Here is a 27,938-nt window from a genome sequence, read left to right as displayed (position 1 = left end):
GACAAAGGCACCACAGTAACTTTGGCTTATCTTCTCCTTTTATTATGTAACAAAACACTATGCGTTGTACAGATTCTCAAGCATTGGGGCGCATCCCATACATGAGCCAACATGTGTTCCAACTCACTCACGCAACAGTTCGGTCTTTTTCTTGGAGAGGCGCTCCTCTCTCGCCCTGAGTCTCCGTTCTCGTTCATACTCTTTGTAGCGTATCATGTAGCTGAAAGAACAAAGGCAGACGCATGTTCCACATCATTGCAACCAAAAAAACACTATGCACCCTGTCAGCAACATGCTGTCTGGGAGTGGGCTGGCAGTTGGGTGATGATGAACATTGTTTTGTTGCTAGTTTCAGTTTTGGTTTGATAAGTGCAGGTGGCACTGTTTGTCTTGTCTTGGCAAGTGAACAAGCAGAGTACTCCTTAGCACCTAAGGTCTGAATTCAGCCGCAGTGTACACTAGGATGTGATAAAAACTGCACAATATTATATCTGGCCAAAACACTGTGCCTGGACAAACGAAGAGAGGAGAGCAAGAAATGCGCCAGACTTTACCACTAAGTGGTGTCAAGACAAGGGCAGCGACTAAATGGCATCACATTTCATGGCTAGGCTCCGGTAGAACAACATTCCGCACCAACCAGTGCCAACTAGCCCAGCTTATTTTTAACGGTTATGTTATGGCACATAGGCAAACAAATTTTCAAATATGAACTGAATAGCTAGTATTTGCTATTCAATTTGTATAATTACGAGAATTTGATATTTAAAATAAATTAATTTCAAAAAATTAATTTCTGGGTTTTATGTGTCAACACCACGATCCGATTATGAGGCACACTGTAGTAGGGGACTCCAGATTAATTTTGGCCCCCTGGTGTTCTTTAACGTGCAGCCAATGCATAGTACACGAGCGATCTTGCATTCTGCCCCGATCGGAATGTGGCCGTGCCAGTCAGCATTAAACCTGCGCCCTCAAGCTCGGGAGTGCAATGCCACATCCAATGGGCTACCCCAGTAGCAGATTGGTCATGAATTATGATGCATTGGCAATAAATATGTCAAAGTTACGTCATTTTATTTCAAGGTTCTGCGGACTCCAATGAATATATTAAGATGGTGGGATCATCTTTTCTGAATTTTCCAATGAGTCACTGTAATTACAAAGTCAAAATTTTGTTGTCAGGACTTTTCTTTTTTTTTTTAATTATGGGGTTTAACGTGCCAAAACCACTTTCTGATTATGAGGCCCGCCGTAGTGGAGGACTCCGGAAATTTGGACCACCTGGGGTTCTTTAACGTGCACCTAAATCTAAGTACACGGGTGTTTTCGCATTTCGCCCCCATCGAAATGCGGCCACCGCGGCCAAGATTCGATCCCGCAACCTCGTGCTCAGCAGCCCAACACCATAGCCACTGAGCAACCACGGCGGGTCTTTGTCAGGACTAACACCTAACAAATATATGCTTATAACAACCATAGGATATATTTTTTTTTGTGTCAGATGTGCCTTCATTATAACGAGGTTTGACTAAAAGAATTTCCATTTAGTGAGCAGACACCCATGACACTATTTTAAAGTAGAAAGTGTGAAGCCCCGGTACAATACATATGCCAAGTTATTGGCAACAGGCACTCAAACAAAGCAAAAACTTTTTTCCCAACTGCTGTCAAAATGCAGTGTGTCAAATTTCCCATCAAACATGGTAGTACCTAGAGTTATTGGCACAGGCTATCCTCTAGTGTGGTGGTCCCATGTAGCAATAATGTGCAGTCTGAAGTAAACTGGAGTCACATTGGCTTAATTTACCAGAAGCTGAATGTCTGTAGCTTTTCATTGCCACTACTAAACAGAGGTGTAGAAAATGATTCGCGTACACAAATGTGTACAGCATCCGTCATGGCTGTCTAGAGTAAGGGAGCGGTGTGCTTCTCAGACCCTTGGCGCTGCCTACCATAGCAAGTTGGAATGACGTAGTTGCTTCAGAGAATCCTTTGCCAGGTGGAAAGGGCTTCACCACTCCCAGTTATAGCCATACCCCTTGCAGAGCTCCCATTTTTTTATGATTCTACCCAATGACAGGCTGGACGGGTGCACATTTTTTTGACGCATGGCAAGTGGCTGCATTGTCATTGTCATGTCAAGACAGCCTCCGATAAAGAACCATCTTGCCGCTTGCGAATACATGGTTTGCCCATCATCAGGCAGAATCACCAGAAAGGGGGAGCTGCGCAAAGCACATGGATTTGACAGCAAGTTGTGAAGACCTGTTTGGGTGGCAGCTCATGCTCAGAAGCAGCTATGCCATTGCAGCTCCCTCCAGTAGGCGGCGCTAAACGTCTGCTCCTCCGCTCTTCAGAGCTATGACGGGGGCTATACATTCGTGACTAAAGGGGATATGACTGGATATATGTGCACGCTATAACTTTGCCCAGTGAGATTGAAAAATGAAGGAATAACACTTACTCGTCATACATGCAGCTGGCATACTCATGTTTTTCGTGGCCACAGGTAGTCACAAAGGGAAACCTGTGATTCATGCATGCGCGAAGCTCTATTAACTTGTGTGCACAAAAGTCTCGATTTTCCGGCGGCAGTTTTGCCGATTCCATTTCCACGTCGGTGGCCACCATCTCTGAATATCAGAAGAATGAAGAGACAATGAATGCTGAGCAGCAAGAGAGAGAAATAGAGCGATAAACACTACCGTTTTATGCGTCAACATACATGCCACATGAAGCTGCTTGGTCAGAACAGTTCATGAAAAGGGGCCATGAAGGCTTGCAGCCGTAACGGACATAATGATCCTCACTTAACACGCATTTAGATATTGCTTTAAGTTTCAATTAAATTCGTTTTTTTAACTGGACAGCTTAGGGTCATTTCTCATTATTTGCGTTTGTGTCCCGTGTTCCATGCCTCAATTGCTTTTCTGCATTCAGCGCAGTATTGGAAGCAACGCATGTGCCCAGGAACAGCCAGACAGACGGACACGCAAGCCACGCAGGACGCAGACGGCATTATTTTTAGTCAGTTTAGGCATGTAACAAATGAGACAATGCAGTCAAATTACGCAGACCGTTACAGTTATAATTAAAAAGGGAGCAGAGGCTGATCGACCTACCCCGGGGCTTTCGACCATTCGGAAACCCAAGCATCGGATCGTGCCTGGGCCGGAAGACCTTCTTCTGCGGTTCCAATACTTGCACCAAAGGATTACCGTTGACAGTGGTCATCGTGCCGTAGTACTGGCCCATGATTACCGGTTCTGTTTATCCCAGAATTTCCTAATCGAGTCCTGTCCTCTTGAAGCTTTGCTTTGCCCTTCGCCCTGGCAGGCCGGCAGTGCCTACGGCCGCGTAGATTGGATTCGTGTGGTCTGCTCCCACCATTCGCGACAAAAACAAAACCAAAAGGTGATGTAACAAAAATGTGTCCAAAATATTTATTAGCAATATTTAAACAAGTAACAGCGTTGCCTAGTTAGATAATAGGAAAAGCTACAGTACTTACTTTAACATCATCATTATCAAATTTCACCGTGACGTGCGCAAAGGCGCCAAGCTTAAAAACTGGGTCAACTGGGTCTTCAGTTGTTTCTATTTACGTATCCGAGTTTGAAGTAGTGTGGTTCTTTATTCTATGGCAGTGTGTTGTCGTCTAGTAGTTTGACATTTGGGCACTAAACTGGTGGGGTGACTATTCTTTAGTGAGGCTTTGTTCGCTGTCCATTTGCCACCAGCAGTGAACTAAGTAGTTGCATCAGCCTTGCTGAAAATGGACAGATACGAGAAGATTGAAGTGGTCGGAAGAGGCGCGTTTGGGTACGAGGGCGTTAATTTATTTTGGTCGCTATGTATAACAGAGCGTGGATCGCGATTAGTACGGCACAATAACTTTGCTGTGTCGGCCGCTAACAGCCTGCAACCATATGCTCAAAGCACAGTAGGCTGAACGAACGAACGAATGAATGTGTGGTGTTTATTGGCGCAAGGGCCAGGTATTGCCAAAGAGCGCCATGGTGCTGAACGAATGCTTACCTGGGTTATCGAAACGTACGAAATGGATAAGAGTGGCCACATCTGAATTCGTTTGAACTAGCTGAGGCATAAAAAGTTCGTTTATGAAGCTGATAAGAGCGAAAAGCAGCAGGCTGCTCAAACCTGTTGAGATGCCTGTGATTCTCCTCTAACGTGAACAATCATTTTAATCCACGCCAAAAGTTACTGAAATGTAACAGAAATGTTACAGAAAGGCATGCATTCTCTAAAATTATGTGCAAACAAACTATATATGCAAGACCAATCGAGTGGTCGCTAAATCTTGTTTTGTACTGTAATACTGATACAGTGCCAAGAGTTTCTGTGTTATTGTAAACACAGTGAGGTCAAGTAGTATAGCAGCATAGCAGTGCACTGAATGAATTCAGTTGACTGATGCCACCGATGCATAGATAAGCTTATCATATGCCCCGCCCTCATTGCACTCTACGTGCCGCATTTAAAAATTAAGGGGACGGATAATTTTCTTTTGATAATAGCGTACCCACTAAGTGAACGAAAGCATGGCCAAAGCATTCGCATATTTACTTTTGATCAATACCCGAGACTGCAGTTACATATCATCAAGTTTAGGAAGGGAAGTGTCACACAAATCGCGTTATACACGTAAAATATAATATTAGTGCCACTCAATCCGACAGCACTCTCTACAGCCTTTCTGTATGGTCCTGCAGGGTTGTAACGCTGTACTCCGAGAAGTCCACCGGACGGAAAGTGGTCATCAAGCACATTCCTGTGCAGCAGATGTCCAAAGAGGAGAAGGAAGGGTCCCTGAATGAGGCCAAAGTGCTAGCAATGCTGCACCATCCCAACATCATTGCCTATTACGACAGCTTCCTCGAGGAAAAGAGCTTGGCCATTGTCATGGAGTATGCCCCAGGTTCGTGACGCACGGCACTGCACAAGGCTGCAGTGCAGGTAATACAAAGTAGCGAATGTGCGTGTGCTTTTTGGGACCATGCCTGAAGCCTGCAATATATTAATTACCTAGATATGTGGCCAAACTGCAGTTCTAAGGCAATGAAATTAAAATGGATTAAAGTACATGAATGAAAATTAATGATTCAAACGACATAAATCTCAGAGCAGGTTAGCACCGATAGTCTTATGCATTAATATATAGAAAAGATTATTTCAATACTATATCTTCATGCACCATCTAAAGACCTCCACAGAAAACGAAGTAATCACACTGCACCCGAAAATATCAAAGACCCTTTCCAAACAGTGCATTTTAACCACAGCAGGCGTGCATACAAACACATAAGTGTGCCAATTTGTGGACATAACATATGTAGTGCACAAAATACTCTAATGAATGAACCAGCACTGTTAATAGTAACAGAGGAATGCAAAAGGTCAGAGTGAAGCACAGAACATATGACATGTTGAGGAGGGGCTAATTATCGAACAAGAGGTTTGTCATTTCATGAGCAAGCAATTGTACAAGAATCGACATTTAGGCAAGCTCGTACTGGTTGAACGTTTTGAAAGGGCAGCGCAAGATGACAAAGACAGAAGGCAGGAAACACACAGGACAGCGCTGAACTCACAACTAACTTTATTAGAAAGCATATACACACACTTAAGTACTACAACCTGTACCCGCATGCTCTCTCATCAATGGCGTCATATCAGTGCACAGACAAATCCTGTAACAGCAAAACCCTGTAATGTAATGCTACACTATGAAGCAATTTAAAAATCAAAATTCACTGTCTTGCAGAATTAATGAAGGCATGCTTACACAACGCGATCCTTTATTCCTGATATGGCAGGCCTCAGTATTCTCCCTCATAGTCTGTTTGCTACGCGTGGAATAATGAGTGATAATGACGGCGTCGATGGGAGAGCACGTGGGTATGGGTTGTAGTGCATAAATTTGTGTATGCCTTCTAATAAAGTTAATTCTAAGTTCAATGCTGTCCTGCATGTCTCCTGCCTTCTGTCATTGTCTGTCGTCCTGTGCTGCCCCTTCAAGATGTTCAAGCAATCATAACAAGAGTCCTTATATTGCAGGTGGAAACTTGTATGATTACCTAAAGCAAAGAGGCCGTGCCCTGCTTTCTGAGAGGGTAATGTATGATGCTCATGACTCACAGAAATTTCTCCATCTTCCAACATTTGCACGAAATAACAAGCATTTACATTTCCAGCACGACAATGCTTTTTTTTCCTTTTTGTTTTAATTCAGACATTTAACTAGAACATAAGTGATCTAGGACTAGAGCGAGAAGAACACAGGACATGACGCTAGACTTCGACTGAATCTTTACTACGCTGAACCATAAAAGTCAATACATGTGCAGAACCCAGACATAGAGAAGCAATTCCGTTTGTTTTTTCTGCCTTTTTTTTCGTTTTTTTTTTCGTCCCCCCCCACCCCCAGAAGTTATTGAAACAAGTTGATAAGCAAATTATATTCCAAATAAGCATACCTTTCTTTTTTTTGGGGGGGGGGGGGGAAGAGCCAGTGACGGGCAAGTACTCATCTATGGGGCAGAAACCTGGAGGCTTACGAAAAGGGTTCTACTTAAATTGAGGACAACGCAACGAGCTATCCAAAGAAGAATGATGGGTGTAACGTTAAGGGATAAGAAAAGAGCAGATTGGGTGAGGGAGCAAACGCAAGTTAATGACATCTTAGTTGAAATCAAGAAAAAGAAATGGGCATGGGCAGGACATGTAATGAGGAGGGAAGACAACTGATGGCCATTAAGGGTAACGGACTGGATTCCAAGAGAATGGAAGCGTAGCAGGGGGTGGCAGAAAGTTATGTGGACGGATGGGATTAATAAGTTTGCAGGGACAACATGGCCACAATTAGGACATGACCGGGGTAGTTGGAGATGTATGGGAGAGGCCTTTGCCCTGCAGTGGGCGTAACCAGGCTGATGATGATGATGATGATGATGATGAGTGATGGGCTGCTTACACACTTATCACCTGCTTTTTTGGTACAAAATGCTTCGAATATCACCCTATCAGCTTGTCTCTGGAGCTGTCCTAGCACACAAACACTGTGAAACTACAGGCTGCATGAGCACCTGCGGCAGCGGTCAGCCAGGTTGCCACCAGCCGTTAAGCACTGACCGCTGCCCGGTGTTCTCTCGGGCGATCATTGAGACAACAGCACACGACCAGTATAACACTTCTCACGTGAACACGTATTTTAACCCTACGTCCTTTTAGCGCTAATTAAATATGTCTGAATTCTGGAGTATGCACCAACTTACCCAACTTTCATGTCGAAATTCCTTTCTTTGTTCTTTTATCAGGAAGTGCTGAGCTACTTTGCGCAAGTATTGCTCGCCTTAGAGCATGTTCACTCCAGAAAAATCCTGCACAGGGACCTGAAGACTCAGAACCTGCTTCTGAACCAATGCCGCAGCATCGTCAAAGTCGGCGACTTTGGCATCTCGAAGATTCTGAGCAGCAAAAGCAAGGCAGAAAGCGTAAGCTTTACGAATAGTATAACAAGTATAACATTGCTGATAAGTTCAAAGAAGAAAATAAAACAAAGAGAGCGATAGAAAAATTGTGTGGAAACAACTGACAATAACTGCCAATGTAAGCGAGTAGCCAAACACTTCTGAAAGGCTATAGGCTTTATTAAAGGAATGATGCATTAAAGGCGCATACTTATTAGAGTGAGGATATTTAGGTTGTGTTTGTTGTTTCATTGCGTAGTTTTGCAGAGAACAGATTCATTAACCAACACGTCTGTAGTGGTAGTAGTATACATGGCTATATGTATAAGCCAATTTGTCATGATATGTGTTGCCTTCAGCTGCGCCAGCATTGGCGTGGAAGGTGACTGCCATGCTCTTCTTCCGGAGCCTGAAGCCGCCACAGGATGAGAGGGCAGCGAGAGAAGGGTGTCCTTTCTGAGCACTCCCCCAAAGCGTGTAAACTTTCAGATGCCCCAAAGCTCACGCACAACAGCATGTGTGCCCCAAACAGCTATAACAGTTAGCACTCGGCGATGAACGTGCCTGGCAAACTAGTTGCATGAGAGCACACACCCTTTGCATCGGCTGTGAAAGTTTGACCACCAACAGAGAAAATGAGCCAAGGAAATTCACCTTAAAGCCCACTGTCCAAGAAAACACGTGATCCGGATCATATAATTTGAAAGGCTTGCTGAATATGTTCTTCACCGTGAGCACATGGAATGAAATAAATCATATGAAGCAGAAATATGTCAATGGCATTTTAATTTCACTAATTAATTGACTCATTGATTGATTGATTGAATAATTGATTGACTGGTTGATTGATTGATTCCTGAAAATGTCCATGAACAGCTGGAGCTAGGCCTCGGTGATGGTGCACTTGTTTAATGAAAGAATTATTAAAAATAAATTAGAACAGAAAAAAAGAACAGGAAAATGGGAGAACCAGTAGCAAAATAAAGTGTAACATAATCTCCAATAAAACACTAAGCACAAATCAGTCATAGGGCAAGCATAGAAGTTAAACATTCTAACATCCAAATTAAAGGTGGTTTATTAAGTTAAAGCATGTGTTAAGAGGCTTTATTTCTCCCAAATGATCTTTTAAAATTTTTGCTGTCTTTTGTTATCTTTTACTATTTATGCATTAAGTTGTGACATGATAGCAAGGGAAAAAATTTTCTTGTAACATGGATCAACCTGACATATATATTACCGACAACACAGGATTACAGTATCTGCCTTGATTGTCACAAAAAGTACACTTGTATGGGAAAACAAAGCTAAAAGTTAGCAGGGCTAAAGCACCGACCGCAAGGAACAAGTTGCTGATGGATTTTCTGGCCAGTGTCATCATGAAGAGCCATGTGACACAGGCGACCATGCTTGCACAACATCAAAGTCTGCCCATGAAATATCACAGTGCCAATGTCCAAAGTGGCAAGCAATTAAGCATGACAGCTAATCGACGTCACTCAACACTGAAACTGCATTAAAAACTTGTACCTTGTGCTTCAGCCTTATTTCAACTAAAAGACAAAAAGTAAGACTCAATCATTGCTGCAAAAAGATGTGAAAGACAAGCATTGTGCAATGTTTTAAATTTGACATTCTATAACATTGAAGCACACTGCTTCAGTGTGCTCACTTTAAGGCACAGACTTCTTAATAAATCCAAACAAGAGAGAAGTTCAAGCGGTGGTGGAGGATCAAAGTGATCAACTGTGGCCGAAGAAGGAATGTCGCTGGAGCCAACGTTTCAACAAGGAGACTTGTCAGCAGCATTTAATATGTGTACCTACATAAAATGTATGTATCCTCAATGTGTGTTCATTTACATACCCTCAAAGGGAGAGGAGGATGATGTGAACAAGCCAGTGCTTAATAACTTCCTAAAACCCGCTAACTGCAGAATCACTATCTCATGAGCGCTTCGTCCTCATGTCAACATGCACCACATCTGTTGGTCACCATTTTACAAGTTGCCATACTATATCAATAGCAAAACCTCCCTTGAAAAATTAATTAATCCCTCTAATGGGAGGTTCTGATTTGAATCATTTTCTCTCATTTCAGCTGGTAGGCACTCCAAACAACCTCTCACCAGAGGTATTTGTAGGCAAACCGTAAGTTCTCTCTCATTATGTTTCTATATGACACAGGTCACGGCTTTCATTAAAGGGACAATAAAGAAAATCCAACCGAGCTGTATTGGTAAATCATCTTTCTAGACTAGCAGCAGAGCCACTCTTACACTCATATAGGTTTGATAAGCCAGTAAAGATGCAAGAACGAATGGCAAGCAGTGCTACTACTGTGAAGTTTTCCGCTTCAGCAAGTAACATGACGTCATAGATTTTGACGGCGTCTGCCTATGCCTAGCTCATCGGTAAAGATTTACTACTTTGTATTCTAAAAGAGCCAAAGACTGAGCTTAAGCAAGCTTCGAAATGTTTTACTGCTCTACAACAGCCAAATAGTAGAAAATACTTGGAAATCTATGATGCCAGACTGGACATACCTGGACAAAAGTTTCAGCACAAAATTTAAAGCAATGAAAAGGTTGGCTTTCTTTTTTCTAGCAATTTATCAATTACTAAAAGATTGAAAAAAAAATGTGGCGTTTTGAAAGAACACTTTATCAATCTGCACTGATTTTGCATTTCTCTTTATAGTGTGCCTTTGACACATGGTTTCACACTTCACAATGTGGCCATGTATAAATTTATTTCAGCTACAACCACAAGAGTGATATCTGGGCACTCGGCTGTATTCTGTATGAACTACTGACACTGAGAAGTCCCTTTGAAGGCAATGTGAGTCTGTCATTTTGCTGCACACTGCTAAATGCAGTTTGAAATATTCTGTTTCTTCTTGAGATCAGTGGCACGAATTCAGCGAAAAAAACATAAACAAGAGAAATTATCTGCTTTTAATTGCAAGGCCACAATATTCAGGTATTTAGTGGACTTCATTGTGGAATTGATTTTGTCTGTGTGTTATCAAATGCCTCTTTGTTGCTGCCATTTATTTATTTATTTATCTATTTATTTATTTATTTTAATGTCCAAAAGCAACACAGGGGCTTTGAGTAAGAGAAGTGCCATAGTGGATGGCTCCAGATTAACCTTGCTCATTCAGATTTTTTTTTAGCATTAGATATTGCAGTTTCTGTGGTTTCTCTAGTTTATTTTTCCTTTTTGTATGTCGACAAATATGTGCTGCAGGACTAGCATGGTGAGAAGTAGTTGTGAGTGCAAGAATAAATCATCGGTTGAAAGTCATCCCCTGGTTCCTGTTCTTGTGGGGTTTTTTTGTTTTCTTCTTTTTGTATTCACACTGCTGTCAATTATGAATCACGATAGATTAATTCATTGTGAATCAGTATCAGTGTTCATTATAATAATAATTATATATGAATGTACATTTGCAGTTCCTAACCTCAGCTCAAATGGTGCTGTTCAGAGCTGCAGTATGTAGCAAATACAAGGGTTCACAACTGGTCTTTCAAAAAATTATATATATATATATATATATATATGTAGTAGGCAAAGAGGGTTTCTTCAGGCTACCTTTCAAACGTAAAGAACTTGAGTGGTGCTACAAGGTAAACAGAACAAGTATTTAATTTCGACAGTTTCGATCGGTGGACCGATCTTCGTCAGGGTTTACAAAAAAATGGCAGTTCGGCCGTGGTAGGGAAGACACCAGACCGGGTACCCGGTCGTTCTTACATACATCAATCCGAGAGTAACAGTTGTGACAGTGACTGATTTTCGGCGCCTTGGCAGATTTACAGCGGCCTTTGGCAGCTATGCAGGGCAAGAGGAAGGCGGAGTCACATGTATCTAGAGCAAGGAGGTGTGTGAGGAGGAAAAAAAGAAAAAAAAGGAAAAAGGAAGAGAGAAAGAAAACGGAAAGGAAAAGAAAAAAGCACTCAGGAGGAGGGAGACGTAAGACGGAGAGGGAGGGGGGCGGGAAGTAGCGGCAGCTAGGTTCCCGTGCACCCGAGGCAAGGAGGGAGAAAGCGGTCGCTCCGCAGCTCCAGTGCGTGGGCTGCCGTTGTAGCGGGAGCGGGTGGCGGGGGGCACAATAGAGAAGGGGCCCAGAAGGAAGACAGAAGAGCGGCAACTTGTAGAAAGAAACACAGTGTCACAGTACAAATATACAAGGCACGGCCCGTTCCGGCAGCTTTGTGGTCCAGCTACGGTGCGAAAAAAAGAAAAAAATAGTTCCAAAAAAGAATATATGCATGGGATTCGCAAAGCAAGTGCGCCCATGGGCTTAGATTTAGGGAGTCGAGTTAAATAGCCTCCTTGTGGTCCAATTTTTGAACGTTTAACAGACAACTGACATCAAGTCAGCACGTGCGTATTTCAGGAAGGGCAATAGGTCACTCCGAATGACCACTTCAGTGGCAGGGTCCAGGGAACTGAATTTATTGGTTTTCCACTCGCCCCCTTGAGGCGCATGCGGAGGGGTGAGCAAGCAGTGAATAGCCAGCGTCTCAATTTTAGAGTACATAGAATGTATTCGCGTTTCCCACGCGCTTTCACGGCATATCCCGGAGGCACGTCATCCGCCCCGGACTCTCATTAATTCCTTTAGTGTACGTTCCAAATTTATGGATGAAAAAAGATTCTCTCTGCTCGCGTGCACGGGTGTGTTGGAAACCAGATTGCAAGAGCACAACGCTCACGCGTTCAAAGGAGTGATCTGGCAGCCGAACGTGCCTGGAGAAGGGTAAATTGGGGAGGCTTTTCACATGCGCGCGGTGATTGTTAAACCGCAGGCGAAAAGGGGTCTCTGTTTGGCCAATATATTCCTGCTTACACACCTCGCATCGAATTTTGTACACGACGTTACTGGAATCACAGTCAAGATTTTCGGTAATTTTATATACGAAGGGCGAGTTCGATGCTTCAGCCGTGTCTGCTGTTGTCATGTGACGGCATACCTTGCAACGAGGTTTCCCACACGGTCGACAGCCCTTGGGCGTGTTTGACTTCTGTGTCCTCGCCCTGACTAACAAATCCCTTAAATTTTTGTTTCTTCTATACACAACCCGAGGCGGCTGCTTGAAGATAGTAGCGAGTCGGATGCTCTGTTTCATGATATTAAAATGGCGGGTGAGAATGGCATTGACCCGCGGAGCACCGGCGGTGTATGTGAGGACCAAGTTTGGATCTGATTGTGTATTAGTATTGCTAACCTTTTCTCCCATTATCTGTGCTCGATCTAAGCTGCGGGCGCGTTCAATGGCATCGTCTACTATTTTCGGAGGATATTTTTGGCGTATGAGAGCAGATTTCAGTTCCTCCGCGTGTCGCTCAAATTGCGCAGATTCGGAACATGCTCTTCTGTATCTGTGGGCCTGGGAGTAGGGAATGCCTGTTTTGCAGTGATGGGGGTGGCTACTATAAAAATGCAGATATTGCTGACGATCTGTCGGCTTTTTGTATAGGGACGTGGAAATGCGACCGCCACTCAGTGACAGAGTGACGTCGAGGAAGTGAATACTATTTTGGGAGAAGTTGTGCGTAAAGCAGATTGACGGGTGCAGAGAATTGAAATTGGAAATGAAGTTTAAGAGACTTTGTTCATTGTCGGCCCACACAAAGAAAATGTCATCCAGGAATCGCTTATAAAATATTGGTTTTATGGCCGAGTTATATATATATATATATATATATATATATATATATATATATATATATATATATATATATATATATATATATATATCAAAGCTCTTGGACATTGGTAAAAACAGAACAAACTTTCTCGAGGTGTTGCAATTGGATTAATAAATCTGTAAAGATAAAGTGCAAATTATTTATATTTATATCGTTTTTCCAATACATGTGTTCATCTTGCATTTATGAATGCATTGCTACGTGTTGCCAAAGAAACCAATAAGGGACACAGACCTAGTCAAGCCGATTTTATGGCTTTTTGTCTGTGCCCCTGTCATCTTTACGTTGTACAGATACAAAGTTCAAGTTCAACTTAGCATTTCAGATATGTGGTGGAAGATTAGTTTACGACAGAATGTGTTACAACAGTTTTTGCTACAATGCTGGCAATGGTTGCAGTACTGCTCACCCTAGTGTTGTTTGTTCAGCCTCTTTCTTCAATGCTATTACATGGCAAGCCTTTCTTGCATGTCTTAATTTAGCTTTGACAGAGCGTTCTTGTAAATTTTCCCGCCAGCCCTAGAGCCATAATAACACCTCTCTCTTTCTGCATTCCATTTTTAATTGCAACGAACTGCCTACTGATAATAGTTAATTGTGACTCTACCGATGCATTCATAGACAGCACTACACGATTTGGAATTCTACGTAGTGTGAAATTTCTCGTAACCAATTTTCTGCCTTTTCTAGTAAATCACATAATGCATTAGTCATCGAATCAAAGTGTTTTGTTGGACAGTAAACTTCAAGTATTCTGTATAAACAATTGTGTAAGTAGTCTGTCCCTATGTACATGTATATTTGTAAATTGCAGTTAAATTTGAAGCTTTTCTCAAGGTAACCTTTTCTAGAGTTGTTTTCATTACTATGACAAGTCTTTGAGTGCAGTAAATTTACGTCCTTGAATGATTATGCGTTACTCCATGCATTGTTCTGATTGTATACACTCCTGCAAAGTCGTGAATATGGCCCGCATTTCTTGAAAAGAAATTTTAAAAATATATAGTGAGCATCTGAGTAAGGCCCCTTTTCCAATGCCATACATCTATAGTCGGCTCCTATTAAGTTGAGCCTCACGGAATCGCAAAAGTTGGACAAATTGTTCAAAAGGTCGAATTAACAAACGACAGTAAAATGAACAAATTTAAATATATCTTATTATTTGAGGCAGCCTGCAATGTCTTCCTGTTTAGTGCTCGTGAAGCAAGACTCTACCAGCATGCAGCAATGATTACCACCTTGTTTAAAATGTTGCCTCGGCATTGAACTGAAAGCAAAGCTAAAGTTGGGAATGTTCTGAACATAAAAGCATAAAAGTAAAGAACAAGTAATGTAAAACACCTTTGCACCTATGGAAGCAATAGCACCACCTGCTGAATTTCTCCTTTTTCAAGCCTTAGTAGCTACTGCGCACATCTGGGACGCCGGCGTCAGTCGATTTAACCAAAGCGACATGATTTCGCATTCAAACTAAATAATTTTTTCTTCCATAGTAATGTATGTTTCTTTGCCTGTACTTTATAGTGCATGCCCGGGTCCCTCAGGCACATAGTACAGGGTTGCAAAGCGGCACCATTAAATCCTCCGAACCCTTACCACACCAACGAGCTTTGGGAGAGAGCCTTGGCCAGCTCTGACCTCGAGGATCAGCAACGGCTGATTGTGAGGGCCCAGGACGCGGCCCGAGCTCAAGGCATTCTGGAATGAGGGTGCCTCTCCAAAGCTGCATTTACCTAATAAAAATGTTTATTCTCTCTTTCTCGAATTAAATACAAAGTCAAATTAACGACGGTAGACTGTACTTTCAAGTCTGTCAGCAGTAGGGGGAGAAAAATTTAGTTTCTCTGACGTCTACAGCTTCATGAGCACCCACAATGCATTTCTCATCACAATTCCCTGTCATTTACATTGTTCAGTTACTTTATTTGCACTAACCTGCCCCAACTACTGTTGTCACACATATAGCACATTCCAAGCCTGGTGAGAAAGATCATGCGAGGATCCTATGAGCCCGTGAGTGACCACTACAGCGAACAGATTCACCTTCTGCTTGAGCAACTGCTGCAGAAGGAGCCATCGCAGCGGCCATCTGTCAACCAGCTCATGGCACAACCCATTTTGCTGCCTGTAATCTGCAACCTCTACCTCACCATCGGCTCACTACCCTGCGTCGCACAGTACGTGCTTGTCAGGAATGATTTATTGCAATTTATCTGGAATAGTTTGAGTGGGTACACATATATAAAATGGTTCATTGCTGCTTATCCGCTTGAATGTCACGTCTGTAGCCATCTCAACATAAATCGAAACTCTTAATTTACCAACCGCTACGTTCAAATGGCACCCTCAGCACAATGAACGCCCATCGTGCCACCACTATCTTTGAGGGTGTTGCGAGAAAGCTCACCGTCTGTCAACAGAGTGCACATGGTCTGGGGTGGCACAGTTCGATATATCCATTTTACGTCTGACCTTGTTCAAAATAAAAAATTAAAGATGCATGCGATTTTCGAGGTGATATAACAAGTGTTCGCAATAATTCTTTATATCCGTGTTCGATATATTGAGGTTTGACTGTATACACTCACTGCTGTGATTTTTTAACCAAACAAGCAGTTTCAGTCACAAATAAAACTTCTCTAAAGTGGTTGCACGAGCAAAGGAACTTGCATGAAAAGAGTAAATATGCAACACAGTGTGCAAAAAAAAAAATCTGTAACATGAATATCATCTGGCCTTCCTAAGCATGCCCCTTGTTTCCTTCTGAACTGGTACATTTTGATTTGCTCACTACAGATGATAACAGATGTGAGATCTCCACAAAGAACCACTCTAAGAAACATATGAGACCTATATTTTTCACTTGTTCTTTCACCTACAGGAAAGACCGTTTGTCTTCAACACTGTCTTTGGCTAGTGTCGGTCAACAGTCTCGTGCCAGCTCAGGTAAGATTTGTGCTGCTTCTGCGGCTATTCAATACTTTGTTGTTTATGACAGTCCATTCAGGAAGTCTACAGACACTGCTGCTAATGCCCGCCAATTTTGCAGGAGATTTGTCAACATCACTGCTTGCCTGGGAGAGTAACAGTGCAGCACCTGTTAAGCTGGAAGTACCGGATGGACATGGCTGCGTTAGTGATGTGGCCGTTGGAGTGGATTCTGTTGTAGCCGTCACATCATATGGCAGTGCCATCGTTTGGAAAGTGGTATTGTTGGAACTCGTTGGTCTACAGTAGGGCAAAATTTTTGAAACCATGTAAAACATGTAACAGTGTTGTAAAAGGTTATAGGCACTACCCTAGCAAAAATTCTAATGCTGATTTATATTAGTCTAGTACAATTATCAGTTTCTTGGCTCCGACAGAAATTTATATTCAGTGCATATTATTCTATTATTCTATAGGTAAACTTAGGCCCATATTCATAAAGCTTCTCTTATACATAATAGCATTTCCTAATTTGCCAGCATTCGGGTAACCTACACTCGTGATGGCGATCGCTGTGATAACAACATTTGGCCCAACAATAGGTTATCATGGGCAGCTTTTGCATATTGGATGTTTGTGAATATGGGCCTAGGTAAACGAAGCGCTGTACATTAGATGTCGTCATTTTTGACAGCGCTGCTTCATTTTCTGTAACTACAACAAACACGGCAAAGTTTTATTGTCTTAAAGTCATTATATTTCTTGTTTATCAGACCCCTTAGTCTCTGACATGTCATTTTCACTTCTGTGTTTCATTTTCATGGTGCTGCCTTGCCTTCAGCATTCTGCGGCAACAAACCAAAGTCTTAACACTTCAAAAGTGTGGATTAGCTGACTGATCCTGGAGTTGTTTAAAAATGGCTATGCATGCACGGAACTTCTGATCTTCTGCTGTGGTATACTTTCCATGCACAGCACATAATGAGGAAGAGGAAAGCGCTCCCGTATGTGTCTTCACATGCCTAATTCAGTTTAGACTGATAAGGTATTCTTTCAGGACTCTATATTTCTCATTTTCACATTACAAGTGATTACTAGCACACAAAATTAAAGCCAAACTTCCATTTTTAAAAATCTTGCACCACAATCCCAGCTAGCACCTTTACGTCAGAGCGACATCATCGATTTCAAACTATACCCCCTCATAATTGGGATGTTAAATGTTCTCAACACTTGCTACGTCTAGTCTTTGGCTCCTTTAGAGTACTGCTTACCGATAAAAAATTAGCTGCACCCAAGAAGACAGATGACGCCGCCAAGCTCAATGACGTCACAGCAAGCTGGTGCGGAAACTTTACTGCAGCGTTGCCACCAATCCTTTGTTTTTAAGTCCTTTCTGACTCGTGAAGCCGCCCCCTATGGGAAGATGGGCTTTCTTGGTGTTGTGGGAGCTTAATTTACTAATAAAGATCAGCTCAATGTTTTCCTTAGCATGTCTTCAAAGCAGGAGCTAGTAGCTAAGGGATGGGCAAGGGTGAGCTCAGACTCCTAGCAGGAGTCTGTGCTCCTGCACACAGGACAAACTAGCTCGGATACAGACTCTAGTCCTAGAAGAAGTTTTGTGCAGCGCTCATTGTCATTGCCTACACTGAAGTTCAATCATTTCAAAATTCTTCTATTACTTATAAAATGGAACAGATTTTATTTCTTCTTGTGTAAGTGTGTATTATCTGTTTGATTATTGAATAAAAAAGACAAATAGATAAGAATATATTCATTCGTTGTAATGAAGTCGTACTCAAAATGAAGATACTATTTTAAAACATCGAATATTCATTATCAGCATATATTTTCGATATCAGCTATTTATCGATATCAGCATTATCAACTGATATCGACAACAAACATTTTAGATTTAATTTGTTATATTCGATAAATAGCCAGTTTCCATCATTCTTTTGCTGCTCTGCCCTCTCCTTTCAATTTAGCCAAGTCCGTCAAGAGAGAAGACTTGCGAAGCAAAGATCCTAAAGGACTACCTCAGTGACCATATAACCCATGCTGGTTGTGGAGCTGACTTCATCATTTTGCTGTCAGGTGAATAAGTATCTGAAAGGAGTGCTTTGCTCATTTGCATTTTACATTTAAGAAAGCTGGCTTGTCTTATTTTCTCACAAATACAAGCTTCTTGTGGGTGACTTTTGTTACTTCGAAGGAGATGATCATATCACATGGTAGGATGTTAACATGACAAAATGAACAATATAACGATATCATTTATGCTTGCTGTAGCATATCGTGTAATGGGCTTATTTATTTGTGTTATTAATTAGGGCTACACTGCTGTCATGGGAATGACCATGACTGCTAATGGGAATAGACCAGGTGAGCAGACTGATTGATTAATTGAATGATCTGATTGGTATGTTTGTTTATTTATTTATTTAGTTTAGCATCTTAAAGCAACACAGAGGTATGAAGAGATGGCGTGGTAGAGCTCTGTAAATTAAATTGTGGCCAGATGTGATTTTACAACATGTATTGAAAGCACACTACACTTTCTGCATTCTGTGCCCATAGGAATGTAGCTGCCACAGCTGGCAATCGATCACATGTCCTCATGCTCTGCTGCATTAGTTGTTATATGTTAGTGAAGTATTCAGCGTAATGATCTTGTTATTACTGACTTCTTGCAGAACGTAAGATACTTCTGTCTTGCGGACGTGGGCAATCAGGCAGCCTCGGTCACGGCGGCCATTTTCACAGTGCAAATGTAAGTTTTACTCCAACCTGCACATCGTGATTTTCTCAATGTGCCAATCAAGTGCTTGTGCTGCATGTTTCCTACACTGAAGCAATCCTAAGGGCTATCGAATATTCTGTTTTTACTCTGCAGAAACCCAAGATAGTGCAAGCTTTGCTAGGCCACGAGATAACACATGTGGCCTGCGCAGCATCGCATGTTCTTGCCATCGATGAAAATCATGACATCTTTGCCTGGGGAGATGCCAGCCATGGTGGGCCTTGCAGCACTTCTGTTCCTACAGATCACAGCACCTTCAACTTGTCGCTTCTTAGCACTATGGCTCCACTGCAAAAATTCTATAAAACAGAAACTACGCTTTACTACAAGCATATGTGGACTCCAGTGGTAATAACGAAGCCTGATTTTTAATGCTAGAGACCATTATTCTCATAATACAGCTTTAACTGTGTCTTGCACAACCACTGCAGCACTTCCAAAGTATTATGAAATCACAAATGACGATGGTCACAAGTCTCACATTGAAGTTGCTTGCCTAAACCTGCTGAATTGCATTCCCATGGTGTGCATACACATTACATCTTACAGCATGGAAAAAAAATCTGTGCTCACTCATGAAAAGGACACAAGTCACTGTGAAGTTATGACGCATAACCAATAAAGCAGGTCATAGTTATGTTGCTGGAATCTGAAATTGAACTTAGTAGCTGGAAGGCTACTGTTTCACATCTTTAATGTTGTAATTAGAGAGAAGTCACTACACATTTCTGAAGATTGTTCACTTTTTGTTTTATGCAGCTGCATTCACATTAGGCTCTGCACTCTATGAGGCTTCACTGAGTATCAGCAGAACTACTGCATCGACAGCACTGTTCAAATGAAAGCACCAGGCCCTTAGTGTTAGAAAAACAATACTCCCACAAAGGTGATAATTTACTCTTACAAACGGTGCACCCTTTTCCGTGTAATTTTGTTGTACAACAATAATTGTTACGATCTTTCAGTAAACTTCCATTCGTCAAAGCCCTGGGCCTGCGTGCTTTCCTGTCAGGAGCACTGTTGGACACTCAGACCAATGCCTCCTTTATTTGATTCTTTCATTTGACTCTGCACTCGCTGCTTCCCAGTAAAAAATACTATGTCATACTGATATGTGCATGCCATTCGTGACTTAAAAGTGCCGGGTGCGCAGCATTAAAAAGGGCCCCTCACCAGGTCTGGCCATTTTGAGCTAACAAGCGCAGAGCATACAATGCGCACTAACGATCATGTTTGCAAAAAAATTGCATCGCTATGCACCATAGAAAGGTCTGAAATTTCAATTCGAACACCGTTTTCCCTTTCCCTCGCAGCAACCACACTCCAAGCCGGATGGTAACATAGTCGTGTCCCTGCGCCTACATAGTCGTGTCTACAGTATGACGTCGCTCGTAGTGACACACGTGACTTCGAGAATTATTCAAGGCAACATCTGTTACTTGTGTGATCTGTTGCTTGAATTGACGAATTGAAGTTTAGAGAAATAATAAAACACACAAAGGGAATGTCTGCGTGTTCTTTGTTTTACTTTGCACCGAAGCAAGAGAGATGTACTTCCACTTTGTCTGCTTGTTCCCACGGTCTGTAGTCACGTGCGCAGGTGCCGAAACTATGCCACTTTCTACCATGTTCAAGCATGTGATCATGCTCTGCGATCTGCTTGTTCTGTTTCAGTATTTGTGTAGCACTGAATTATACCGCTAGTTATGTGTCCTTGTGCACAGCACGCAAAATCGTGCGCTGCGTGAAATGAGACATCACAGCAGCTCGCGCGTAACGCCGTCATCAGAAGTGCGCAGCACCAGAAAAAAAAAGAAAGCGAGGAGAAAAAAAAATGAAGGCGGGGCGCCCGTGACATATGTGTCATGCGATTCACGAGGTCCGGTATGGGGGAATGCGGGGAAGGACCTTCGCTTGCAGAAGCTATACAAGGTGAGTAGGGAGAGTGTCTCACTGTGCAGTGGAGCTCGCCTTTTGAAATCATGGGTTTGTGGCACTGAGATATTTTTATCTCGGCTATTAATGAGCCGACTTGAAAAATTTTTGCAGCAGAACACTCCCTAGAGGGCACGTAACAACTTTCAGCGTATAAGCAAAATTTGCTATGGGGCCTGGTGAGGGGCCCTTTAAAGAAAGGAAGATGACAAGATAGATGACAACTACTGTTTGGGAACAAGATAGTTCTAAAAGTGTGCAAATTTTTCTTGTGGAGTGTACCAGTCCACGTCAGGTCTGGTTTATGCCCTGCATTCAGATATTTGCCCTGTAGTTTAACAAGGCACACTTCTTGCACAGGAATGCTGGGGATTGACTTTTCCACTTCAACGGATCTTCCTGTAAAAGTGGAGCTACCTGGTGGCGTTCGTCCCACGCACTGTTTCTGCACAATGGACAGCAGCTACCTGGTCACAGATGCAGGTGAACTTTGGGCCTGTGGAAGCAACAGGTGGGCTGTCGTCTTTGCTTTGAAAGGTTTGCAGAAGTGCTGTGGCAAGGCGATACATGCTAAAACTTGACTCTTTGTTTTTTGTCCATACCACAATGATTGCACTTCTGCTGCTGTTATGTAGACACAGTTGCCACTTAAATATGTATGAAACATTTCCATATCTCATACAAATTGCAGCTTCCAAAAGCTAACATACATGATACTGCGCACAATGAATTCATGCCCAAAAGTGCCTGAATTAGTATTGCACAACATATGAGATGTTCACTACAGAAAAGTACCTTTAAACTGCCTAGCAAATAACGGATGTTGTATTATTGTCACTTATTTGATATTGTTCATACTATTGATGTTCATGCTTAGTCAGCTACTGTAGTAGTCACTGTACTACTGCTGTGTTGTTATTCTGAAGTTGTAATTAGCTGCCAATGCTATCTTCTTGTTGTTTGTTTGTTTAATGGAAGAGTGGGCTTAGATCAGGTGTTTCTAATGCCTTTAGGCTGCTCTTTCTCAATTCCCTAAGATAATGTACCAGTAACCGAATCAATAAATCATTTTTATTTACATATTTAAGCGACACATGGGTGACTGATTTGGGTAGCATGTGTTGCATTTAGAAAAGTAGAAGAGGGAAGCAGATCTTTAATTTAGGCATTTTTTTAATGAAAAGCACCGAAGTTTCATTGTTTAAACAAAATATAAGCACCATGCTTATAATTCTATAACCTATTGAGCATCTACACTGAAAAATCGAATAGAAAAATTGAAGATGGAAATCATGCAAGCTCACAGTTTACAGAAAATTTTTGCTTTGTTTACATGAGCTTTGCAAAAGTCATATATTGATTAATCATTTGAATACCTTGTAGGCATGTATAATACACCAATTTTATCAATAATTACCTATTGTATTATCCACTGGAACAGCACATTCAGTCACAGGTGCAAATTAAAATTTAGTGATGTACTTGCAATGAACCACGAAGTACAGCACGTTGTCCATACAGCGTTATCATTTAGCAGAAAAATATAATATTTTATTTAAATTTTTTTAAAGCATTTTCGATTAACATTTCTGTAGTCACAAATTAGTGTTACTGTATATTTATCGAGTGTGTATCTGGTATCACTGGTGCTATCTATTTTTAGCTTGTCTCCTTGTCGCATATTTTCACCATTGCAACACTTCGTTTTGTTGCAGGAATAAGAAGCTAGGCATCAACGACAGCAGAAAACACATAGGAGAATTCACTGAAGTTCCTCGGCGGCTGTTTGCAGGTCATCATGTGATTCACGTGACTGGCAATGAAAACACCACCATGATACTAACTGGTGAGAGGATGTAGTTCTCAAAGCCTTTTCACAGAAAGACAATGTGGTGGGGGTGAATATCGCATAAGTGGGGCGTTTTTATGCAGGTACCTTAAACCTCTAAGAGGATGCTTTTCCTAATGTGCTCCTATTCGAATTCATAATAATTGAGAATTGCTTTGTTTGGCACCCACTCTACTAACTCTTGTAAGGTTTGTTGCATTTAACAGAACACTTGTGATTGTGCTGCCGCCGCCGCCTGTAAACTCTACTCTGCAGCTCTACATTTGCGTAACTCTACATTTGCGTAAAGTGCATCTATTAAATGCCTAAAGTGGACACAGTTGGCATGTTACACAAATGTACGCTAATTTGTGAGGAGGGTTCTTTCAGAACTCACATAAACAATGTAATAATTTTATAAATGTCATGGGGTTTAATAAGTCCCAAAACTGCACAGAATCAGCTAAATTGGCAGGTTTGTGGTTTGAAATAACAACGGCACCACTGTTTCCAAGAACAGACAGTCTCCAGTTTCTTAAAGAAGAAAAGCACACACAAAAAAGAGGTGTGGTGATGCGCACATATTTGGAAATTCATATAGAACCAGTACCACTACCCACCAATGTGCAAGATCGTCCACACTTTGGCCAAAGTGCCAATTTTGAACTGCATATTCGCAGTGAAGGCAGCATCCTTGTCCTATGTTTACGTCATTTTCTCACTTACAAAACTTCTCTTCTGGGTAGAAGGGTCACTTTGGACAAATTGGAGTTTAAAAGGACACTAGAGCAAAAAATAAGTCAGGCAGTTTTAGTACTCTTTTTCGATACCAGAAACGACCACTTCTACCATGAGATGACGGTTAATAAGCCATAAAACATGCAAAAAATGAAAGACGGGTGGCGATGCCACGTTGAAGTTGCCGCATCAGCTCACTGTCACATCACGGATTTTGAAAGCATCTGCTCGGGCCTAGTGAACTTTTCATTTGCAAAGATGAGTATGAGGAACCAAAGACTGAATGTGACAGGTTTTGGGAACTTCTTACAGTGCACTTACACACACAGTACACACAGTATGCAAACATTTTTGCATTCCACCTACTGGTGGGTACTGGCGCTGGAGTGTTGGCACAAAACCAAAGGAACGGTAGTTTGGCTTTTGTTTCCTTTCGTAGTAATATGTTGTTTTTTACTTAAGATTTATGTATCACCTCCCCTTACACTATGCCCCTCTTGGGTTCTGTAAGGTATCTCTGTAAGGTACTAAAAAAAAAAATTCACCGCCCTTTTACTAATGTGAAAAGGGGTGCCAGCAAAACTCGGGATCCGCGACTCTTCATTGTCGTAACGCCTTGGCTGCGTGCTCCCTCACGGTGAGGCCAGCACGTGAATGACGAGCCCTTTCTCAAGCGAGTTCCCAGCAGCGTTTATGAAACACCGCCTGTTCTTCGGCCGAACCCACGACGTGTGCCCTGCTCCCGCTGCCGTTCCTTTAATGCAGCCTACTCTTTGGCAGAATGAACCAAACACAGCCTCCCCATCTGACTGCCGGCCTGAACTGGCAGGAAACGGCGGGTGCGAGGCAAGCGAACACGCAATCACACCCTTTCCCTCCTCCGAGGGAAAAGGGGACGCCTGTGGTTGGCTCGCACCTTGCGCTACGTCTGCTTCTTCATGCATATAAAACTCCACTTTAAAGGGTGCGTATGATGAACTGACACTGGCTAGATCTGTTGGTATGGTGGTTCTCACAACCTGGAGGTCGGTGGTTCAAATCCGCAGCCCAGCAAGCAATTTTTATTTTTGCACAGCTTGAGTGTTTTCGTACGGCGACAGCGATGCCAACACGAGTGAGGCAATACAAGCTTCGCTTGAAAAAAAAAAAAAGAAAAATCTAATATCAACCTCTTGCTACGAATTAATGGAAAATAGACATTTGATAGAATACTTTGTCATTCTAAACTGATTTAGCATTCTTATTTAGTGTCCCTTTAAAGACAGTTGGATCCAACAACAGTATGTTTTTGAAAAACTGATGTGTACAAGCCTGACTTGTCTACACATTCCATTATGTGCAATGCCAGTAATGAGGTCAGCTCATCCACAGTGCTGTGAACATTTGGAACGGTTTCTTATTTTCCAGCCAAAAGACAATGTGAGAGATAGCACCCTAATTCTGTCACACTGATCTAGTAACACTTGTTCTGCAAACAAAATAACTGAAATGGTTACTTTTCCAAATGCTCTGCAGACGTTGGCATGGTCTTCCTTCTGGGACTGCAACAGTACTCTGCTGCTACCAGCGATGGTGCAACTTCCAGGATGGTTTCTCTTGGAGCACAGGCAACACACGTGGGCTGTGCTGGAGACCTGTTTGTAGCTGTGCTCAAAGGTCAGTTTGTGTCATTTTTTCTGGCCAACACATGCACGTTCAACCACCTACACTTCACATCCTACACAGTATTCCTACTCCAAATGCTAAGGTATACAGTCACATCAATAAACAAGGTCATGAAACAATCAACAATAGATAAGGATGCATGGTACCGTCAGCTTCAAAAGATAGATTTAACTGCAGCTACGCTTTAAAGACAGCCTCTGGCCACGCTCATAGTGAACTTTTTAACTTTTTACACCATCTATATTCAGTATTCACATGATGTGCTTAGTCTATCTTTGTTTCCCTGTTTATCAATCACGAATTTATGCTTTAATGCCCCATACCAATACTAGCTGGGCCTACGAAATACACCAAAGTGAAAAGCTCTAGATCAGTTTTGACCACCTGCATGGGTTTCTTAATGTACAGATAAATCAAAGTTCCATAACTGTTTTTGCATTTCACCAGCATTGGAATGCGGTTGCCACAGCCAGGAGTCGGACCTGTGACTTTGTGCTCAGAAGCACGATGCCACAGTCACTAAGCCACCATGGCAGGCACAGTTGGCGTCAAAAGTTTATGGATCACGGGCTATAAGAAAATGTTGAATTTCTAAGCAGTTTGCGACTGCAGCCAGTAAAACCGTACAACACTATGTTGTTTGCATTCACTGGTACTGACTGAAAATCGGAGTATCGCACGGTGTACTCAGGAACTGGAAATATTCAGCTTTTTCCCAAATCCTCTGGTTTGTAAGCTTTTGACAACAACCGTACGTAAATAGTCCACACATCCTCACTGGGCTAGCAGAAGGGCACAGTAAGTGAACAGACCATGTGCCTGGGCAACACACCCTAGCATCTAACATTCAATGCAGATACTTACCTTGCAAAAAACATCACTTCTGCAGTTATTCAAATACAGGTTTCCTACAGCTTTTTCTCAAATCCCGAGATCTGTAAACTTATGATACAGACTGTACGTACCTTGGTGGACTAACAGACGGGCAAAGTAAGTGAATAAAGCATACAAACACAGACCCTAGCTTCCAACATTCAACGCAGATTCTTGGCTGTCACTTCTCCAGTCTTTAAACTACAGGTTGTCTAAAGCATGGCAGTTTGGGCGAGCTGGTATGTCATGACTTTTTTCATGACTTCATTGCTTGATAACGATAATGAAGGTGAGCTTGCACATGCATGACCCAGACCTATGATAGCCTTTGCGTATCTCAGACTGCTGCCACAGGCTGTCTGAATATGTATTTTCACATGATTACTTTCAGTTTTGTTGCTTGGCTTTGTGTAATCTCTTCATGTCACATGGTTCGCCGAGTGTATAAGTAGCCTTCTGTGTCACGAAATAAACCACCATTTGGAAGTTAGAGCTCACTCTGTTCTCCGTTCCTTTTCATTACCCCTACCACCTTCCTTTTTGCTGTTTCTGAGCTGCGCTATAAGCCTAAAAAAATACAGGTTGTCTATGGCTGCAATGCCTCGCACTGTCAACATGTTTTCCAAATGGCATACATATCCTAGGTTCATATCAGGTATAATTGCTCTCTCCTAGAGGCAAAAAATATGGTCGTATCTCAAACACAAGTTCAACACACTGCAATCAACATGGATAACTGCTTCAAATGGAATTCTTGAATCTATATGTGACACACATGGCAAGGATATAAGCAGCAGCACTTAACTTCTGTGGTTTTACACCGGGCCAGAACAGAGTCAATCGTATCCCTAGCCCCATTGTTATCTATTTTAACCCGATAGTGCCCCCTGCCGTAGAAAATCAGGTGTCGGTATCCGGCGCCGGCGACCCCATGATCAAAAATTTCCATATATGTCTAGGTATATGTATATGCCACATTTTGCTATACGGCATGCTGTATATGCGGGTTATATTGCAACACAATTCTATCACTAAATTTACTCATACCTTATCTTAGATTCTTGACAAAGTTTTTTGGCGTGGCTGAGCATTACCTTCGGGATCGGCCCACGCAAGAGGGTGCATTTCTACCAGAAAGCTCGCCTCCGTGCATAGCGTTCATCACCACCTTTTCCCGGTAAACATTAGGGTTACATATAAGCTGCAGTTGCTAGGAAGCATGAGAAGCAGTCACAGATCTTTGAATGCTATTGTGTTCCGCTCTTGAAGACAAAGCTTAAGCATCCTCCAAATTTTTTAAAATATTACTTTCTTTTCTCACAAGCTGTTCCTTACCAATTTATTAGTAATTAACTTATCTGCATCCCTAGTTGAACCTTTTTTTTTTCTTTTAAAGGAACCTGACATCCCTTATTTGAGCACAGCTGATCACTTCCTCTCCAGGTTCCTGTGAATATATCTGTCTTGTTTGGATCTTTGCACATAGTGTCAGATATTGTTGTCAAGGTTCACTCTAAAGATGCAGTGCTGTTGTGACACAGTTGTGCTTTTGTCATTTGCAGGCACAAAACTCGTGCAGTGGAAACACCTGAAGCCAGACAACAAACCAGAAGAGATATATCCGGCGCCACAGTTACCAGATGACGCCAAAGTTGTTGCTCTTGCCTGTTCTCCTGCTATCATTGCAGCAGTAGTTGTCAAGGGGCACTTGTCAAAGAAATGCTGATTGTGTTTTAATATGCATATTCAGAACGGTGGGCAATAAGGTGAAGTAAACTTCATATTTGTTTAGCGACTGCAAAGATGGCAATGCCTTACGTGTGCTCACGTTTCCTGTATTTTTTTTCTTCAGTGAAGTACAATTTCCCAATAAAACACACATGCTCATTGTGTGGTCACGAATTTTCACACATCTACAAATATTGTTTTCATTATTATACCTGCTTGATCCATGT

At 42.1% G+C, this 27,938-nt stretch overlaps 2 protein-coding genes across 5 annotated transcripts; one reads left to right on the top strand and one right to left on the bottom strand.

Moving 5' to 3' along the window:
* Positions 1–16: 16 nt before the first annotated feature.
* ND-B18 (NADH dehydrogenase (ubiquinone) B18 subunit) lies at positions 17–3,333 on the bottom strand. The gene is made up of 3 exons (XM_065434090.1): positions 3,126–3,333; positions 2,468–2,636; positions 17–220 (listed from the first exon to the last, which is right to left on the bottom strand). The coding sequence occupies exons 1-3, from the start codon at positions 3,256–3,258 to the stop codon at positions 124–126; spliced, it is 399 nt and encodes a 132-aa protein (XP_065290162.1). The 5' UTR covers positions 3,259–3,333; the 3' UTR covers positions 17–123.
* On the top strand, positions 3,290–27,895 carry niki (nimA-like kinase). 4 transcript variants are annotated; one of them, XM_065434086.1, is made up of 16 exons: positions 3,290–3,417; positions 4,737–4,942; positions 6,082–6,137; positions 7,341–7,517; positions 9,594–9,643; positions 10,252–10,333; positions 15,179–15,390; positions 16,095–16,159; positions 16,263–16,420; positions 18,130–18,238; positions 18,838–18,914; positions 19,038–19,158; positions 21,240–21,390; positions 22,595–22,725; positions 24,961–25,101; positions 27,546–27,895. In XM_065434086.1, the coding sequence occupies exons 2-16, from the start codon at positions 4,807–4,809 to the stop codon at positions 27,707–27,709; spliced, it is 1,830 nt and encodes a 609-aa protein (XP_065290158.1). In that variant the 5' UTR covers positions 3,290–3,417; positions 4,737–4,806; the 3' UTR covers positions 27,710–27,895. The 4 variants fall into 4 exon arrangements, with proteins under 4 accessions (XP_065290158.1, XP_065290157.1, XP_065290156.1 ...); XM_065434085.1 differs by lacking the exon at positions 3,290–3,417 and adding an exon at positions 3,530–3,825 and having other exon boundaries at positions 16,263–16,345; XM_065434084.1 differs by lacking the exon at positions 3,290–3,417 and adding an exon at positions 3,530–3,825.
* The last annotated feature ends 43 nt before the right edge of the window (positions 27,896–27,938 follow it).

Source organism: Dermacentor albipictus, chromosome 9 (genome assembly GCF_038994185.2).
Source record: "Dermacentor albipictus isolate Rhodes 1998 colony chromosome 9, USDA_Dalb.pri_finalv2, whole genome shotgun sequence".
Taxonomy (NCBI): Eukaryota; Metazoa; Arthropoda; class Arachnida; order Ixodida; family Ixodidae; genus Dermacentor; species Dermacentor albipictus.
The sequence above is the reverse complement of the archived record's forward strand: the minus strand, read 5'-3'. Positions and strand labels throughout refer to the sequence as shown.

Excerpts from the sequence above, each read along its gene's own strand:
- ND-B18 (XM_065434090.1), bottom strand. The coding sequence starts at position 3,258 with ATGGGCCAGTACTACGGCACGATGACCACTGTCAACGGTAATCCTTTG. Across the intron at positions 2,637-3,125 it reads GAATGGTCGAAAGCCCCGGG|AGATGGTGGCCACCGACGTG; the intron begins GTAGGTCGATCA and ends TCTGATATTCAG. Across the intron at positions 221-2,467 it reads GCCAGCTGCATGTATGACGA|CTACATGATACGCTACAAAG; the intron begins GTAAGTGTTATT and ends TTGTTCTTTCAG.
- niki (XM_065434084.1), top strand. The coding sequence starts at position 3,779 with ATGGACAGATACGAGAAGATTGAAGTGGTCGGAAGAGGCGCGTTTGG. Across the intron at positions 4,943-6,081 it reads TGTCATGGAGTATGCCCCAG|GTGGAAACTTGTATGATTAC; the intron begins GTTCGTGACGCA and ends CTTATATTGCAG. Across the intron at positions 10,334-15,178 it reads GAAGTCCCTTTGAAGGCAAT|CACATTCCAAGCCTGGTGAG; the intron begins GTGAGTCTGTCA and ends TCACACATATAG.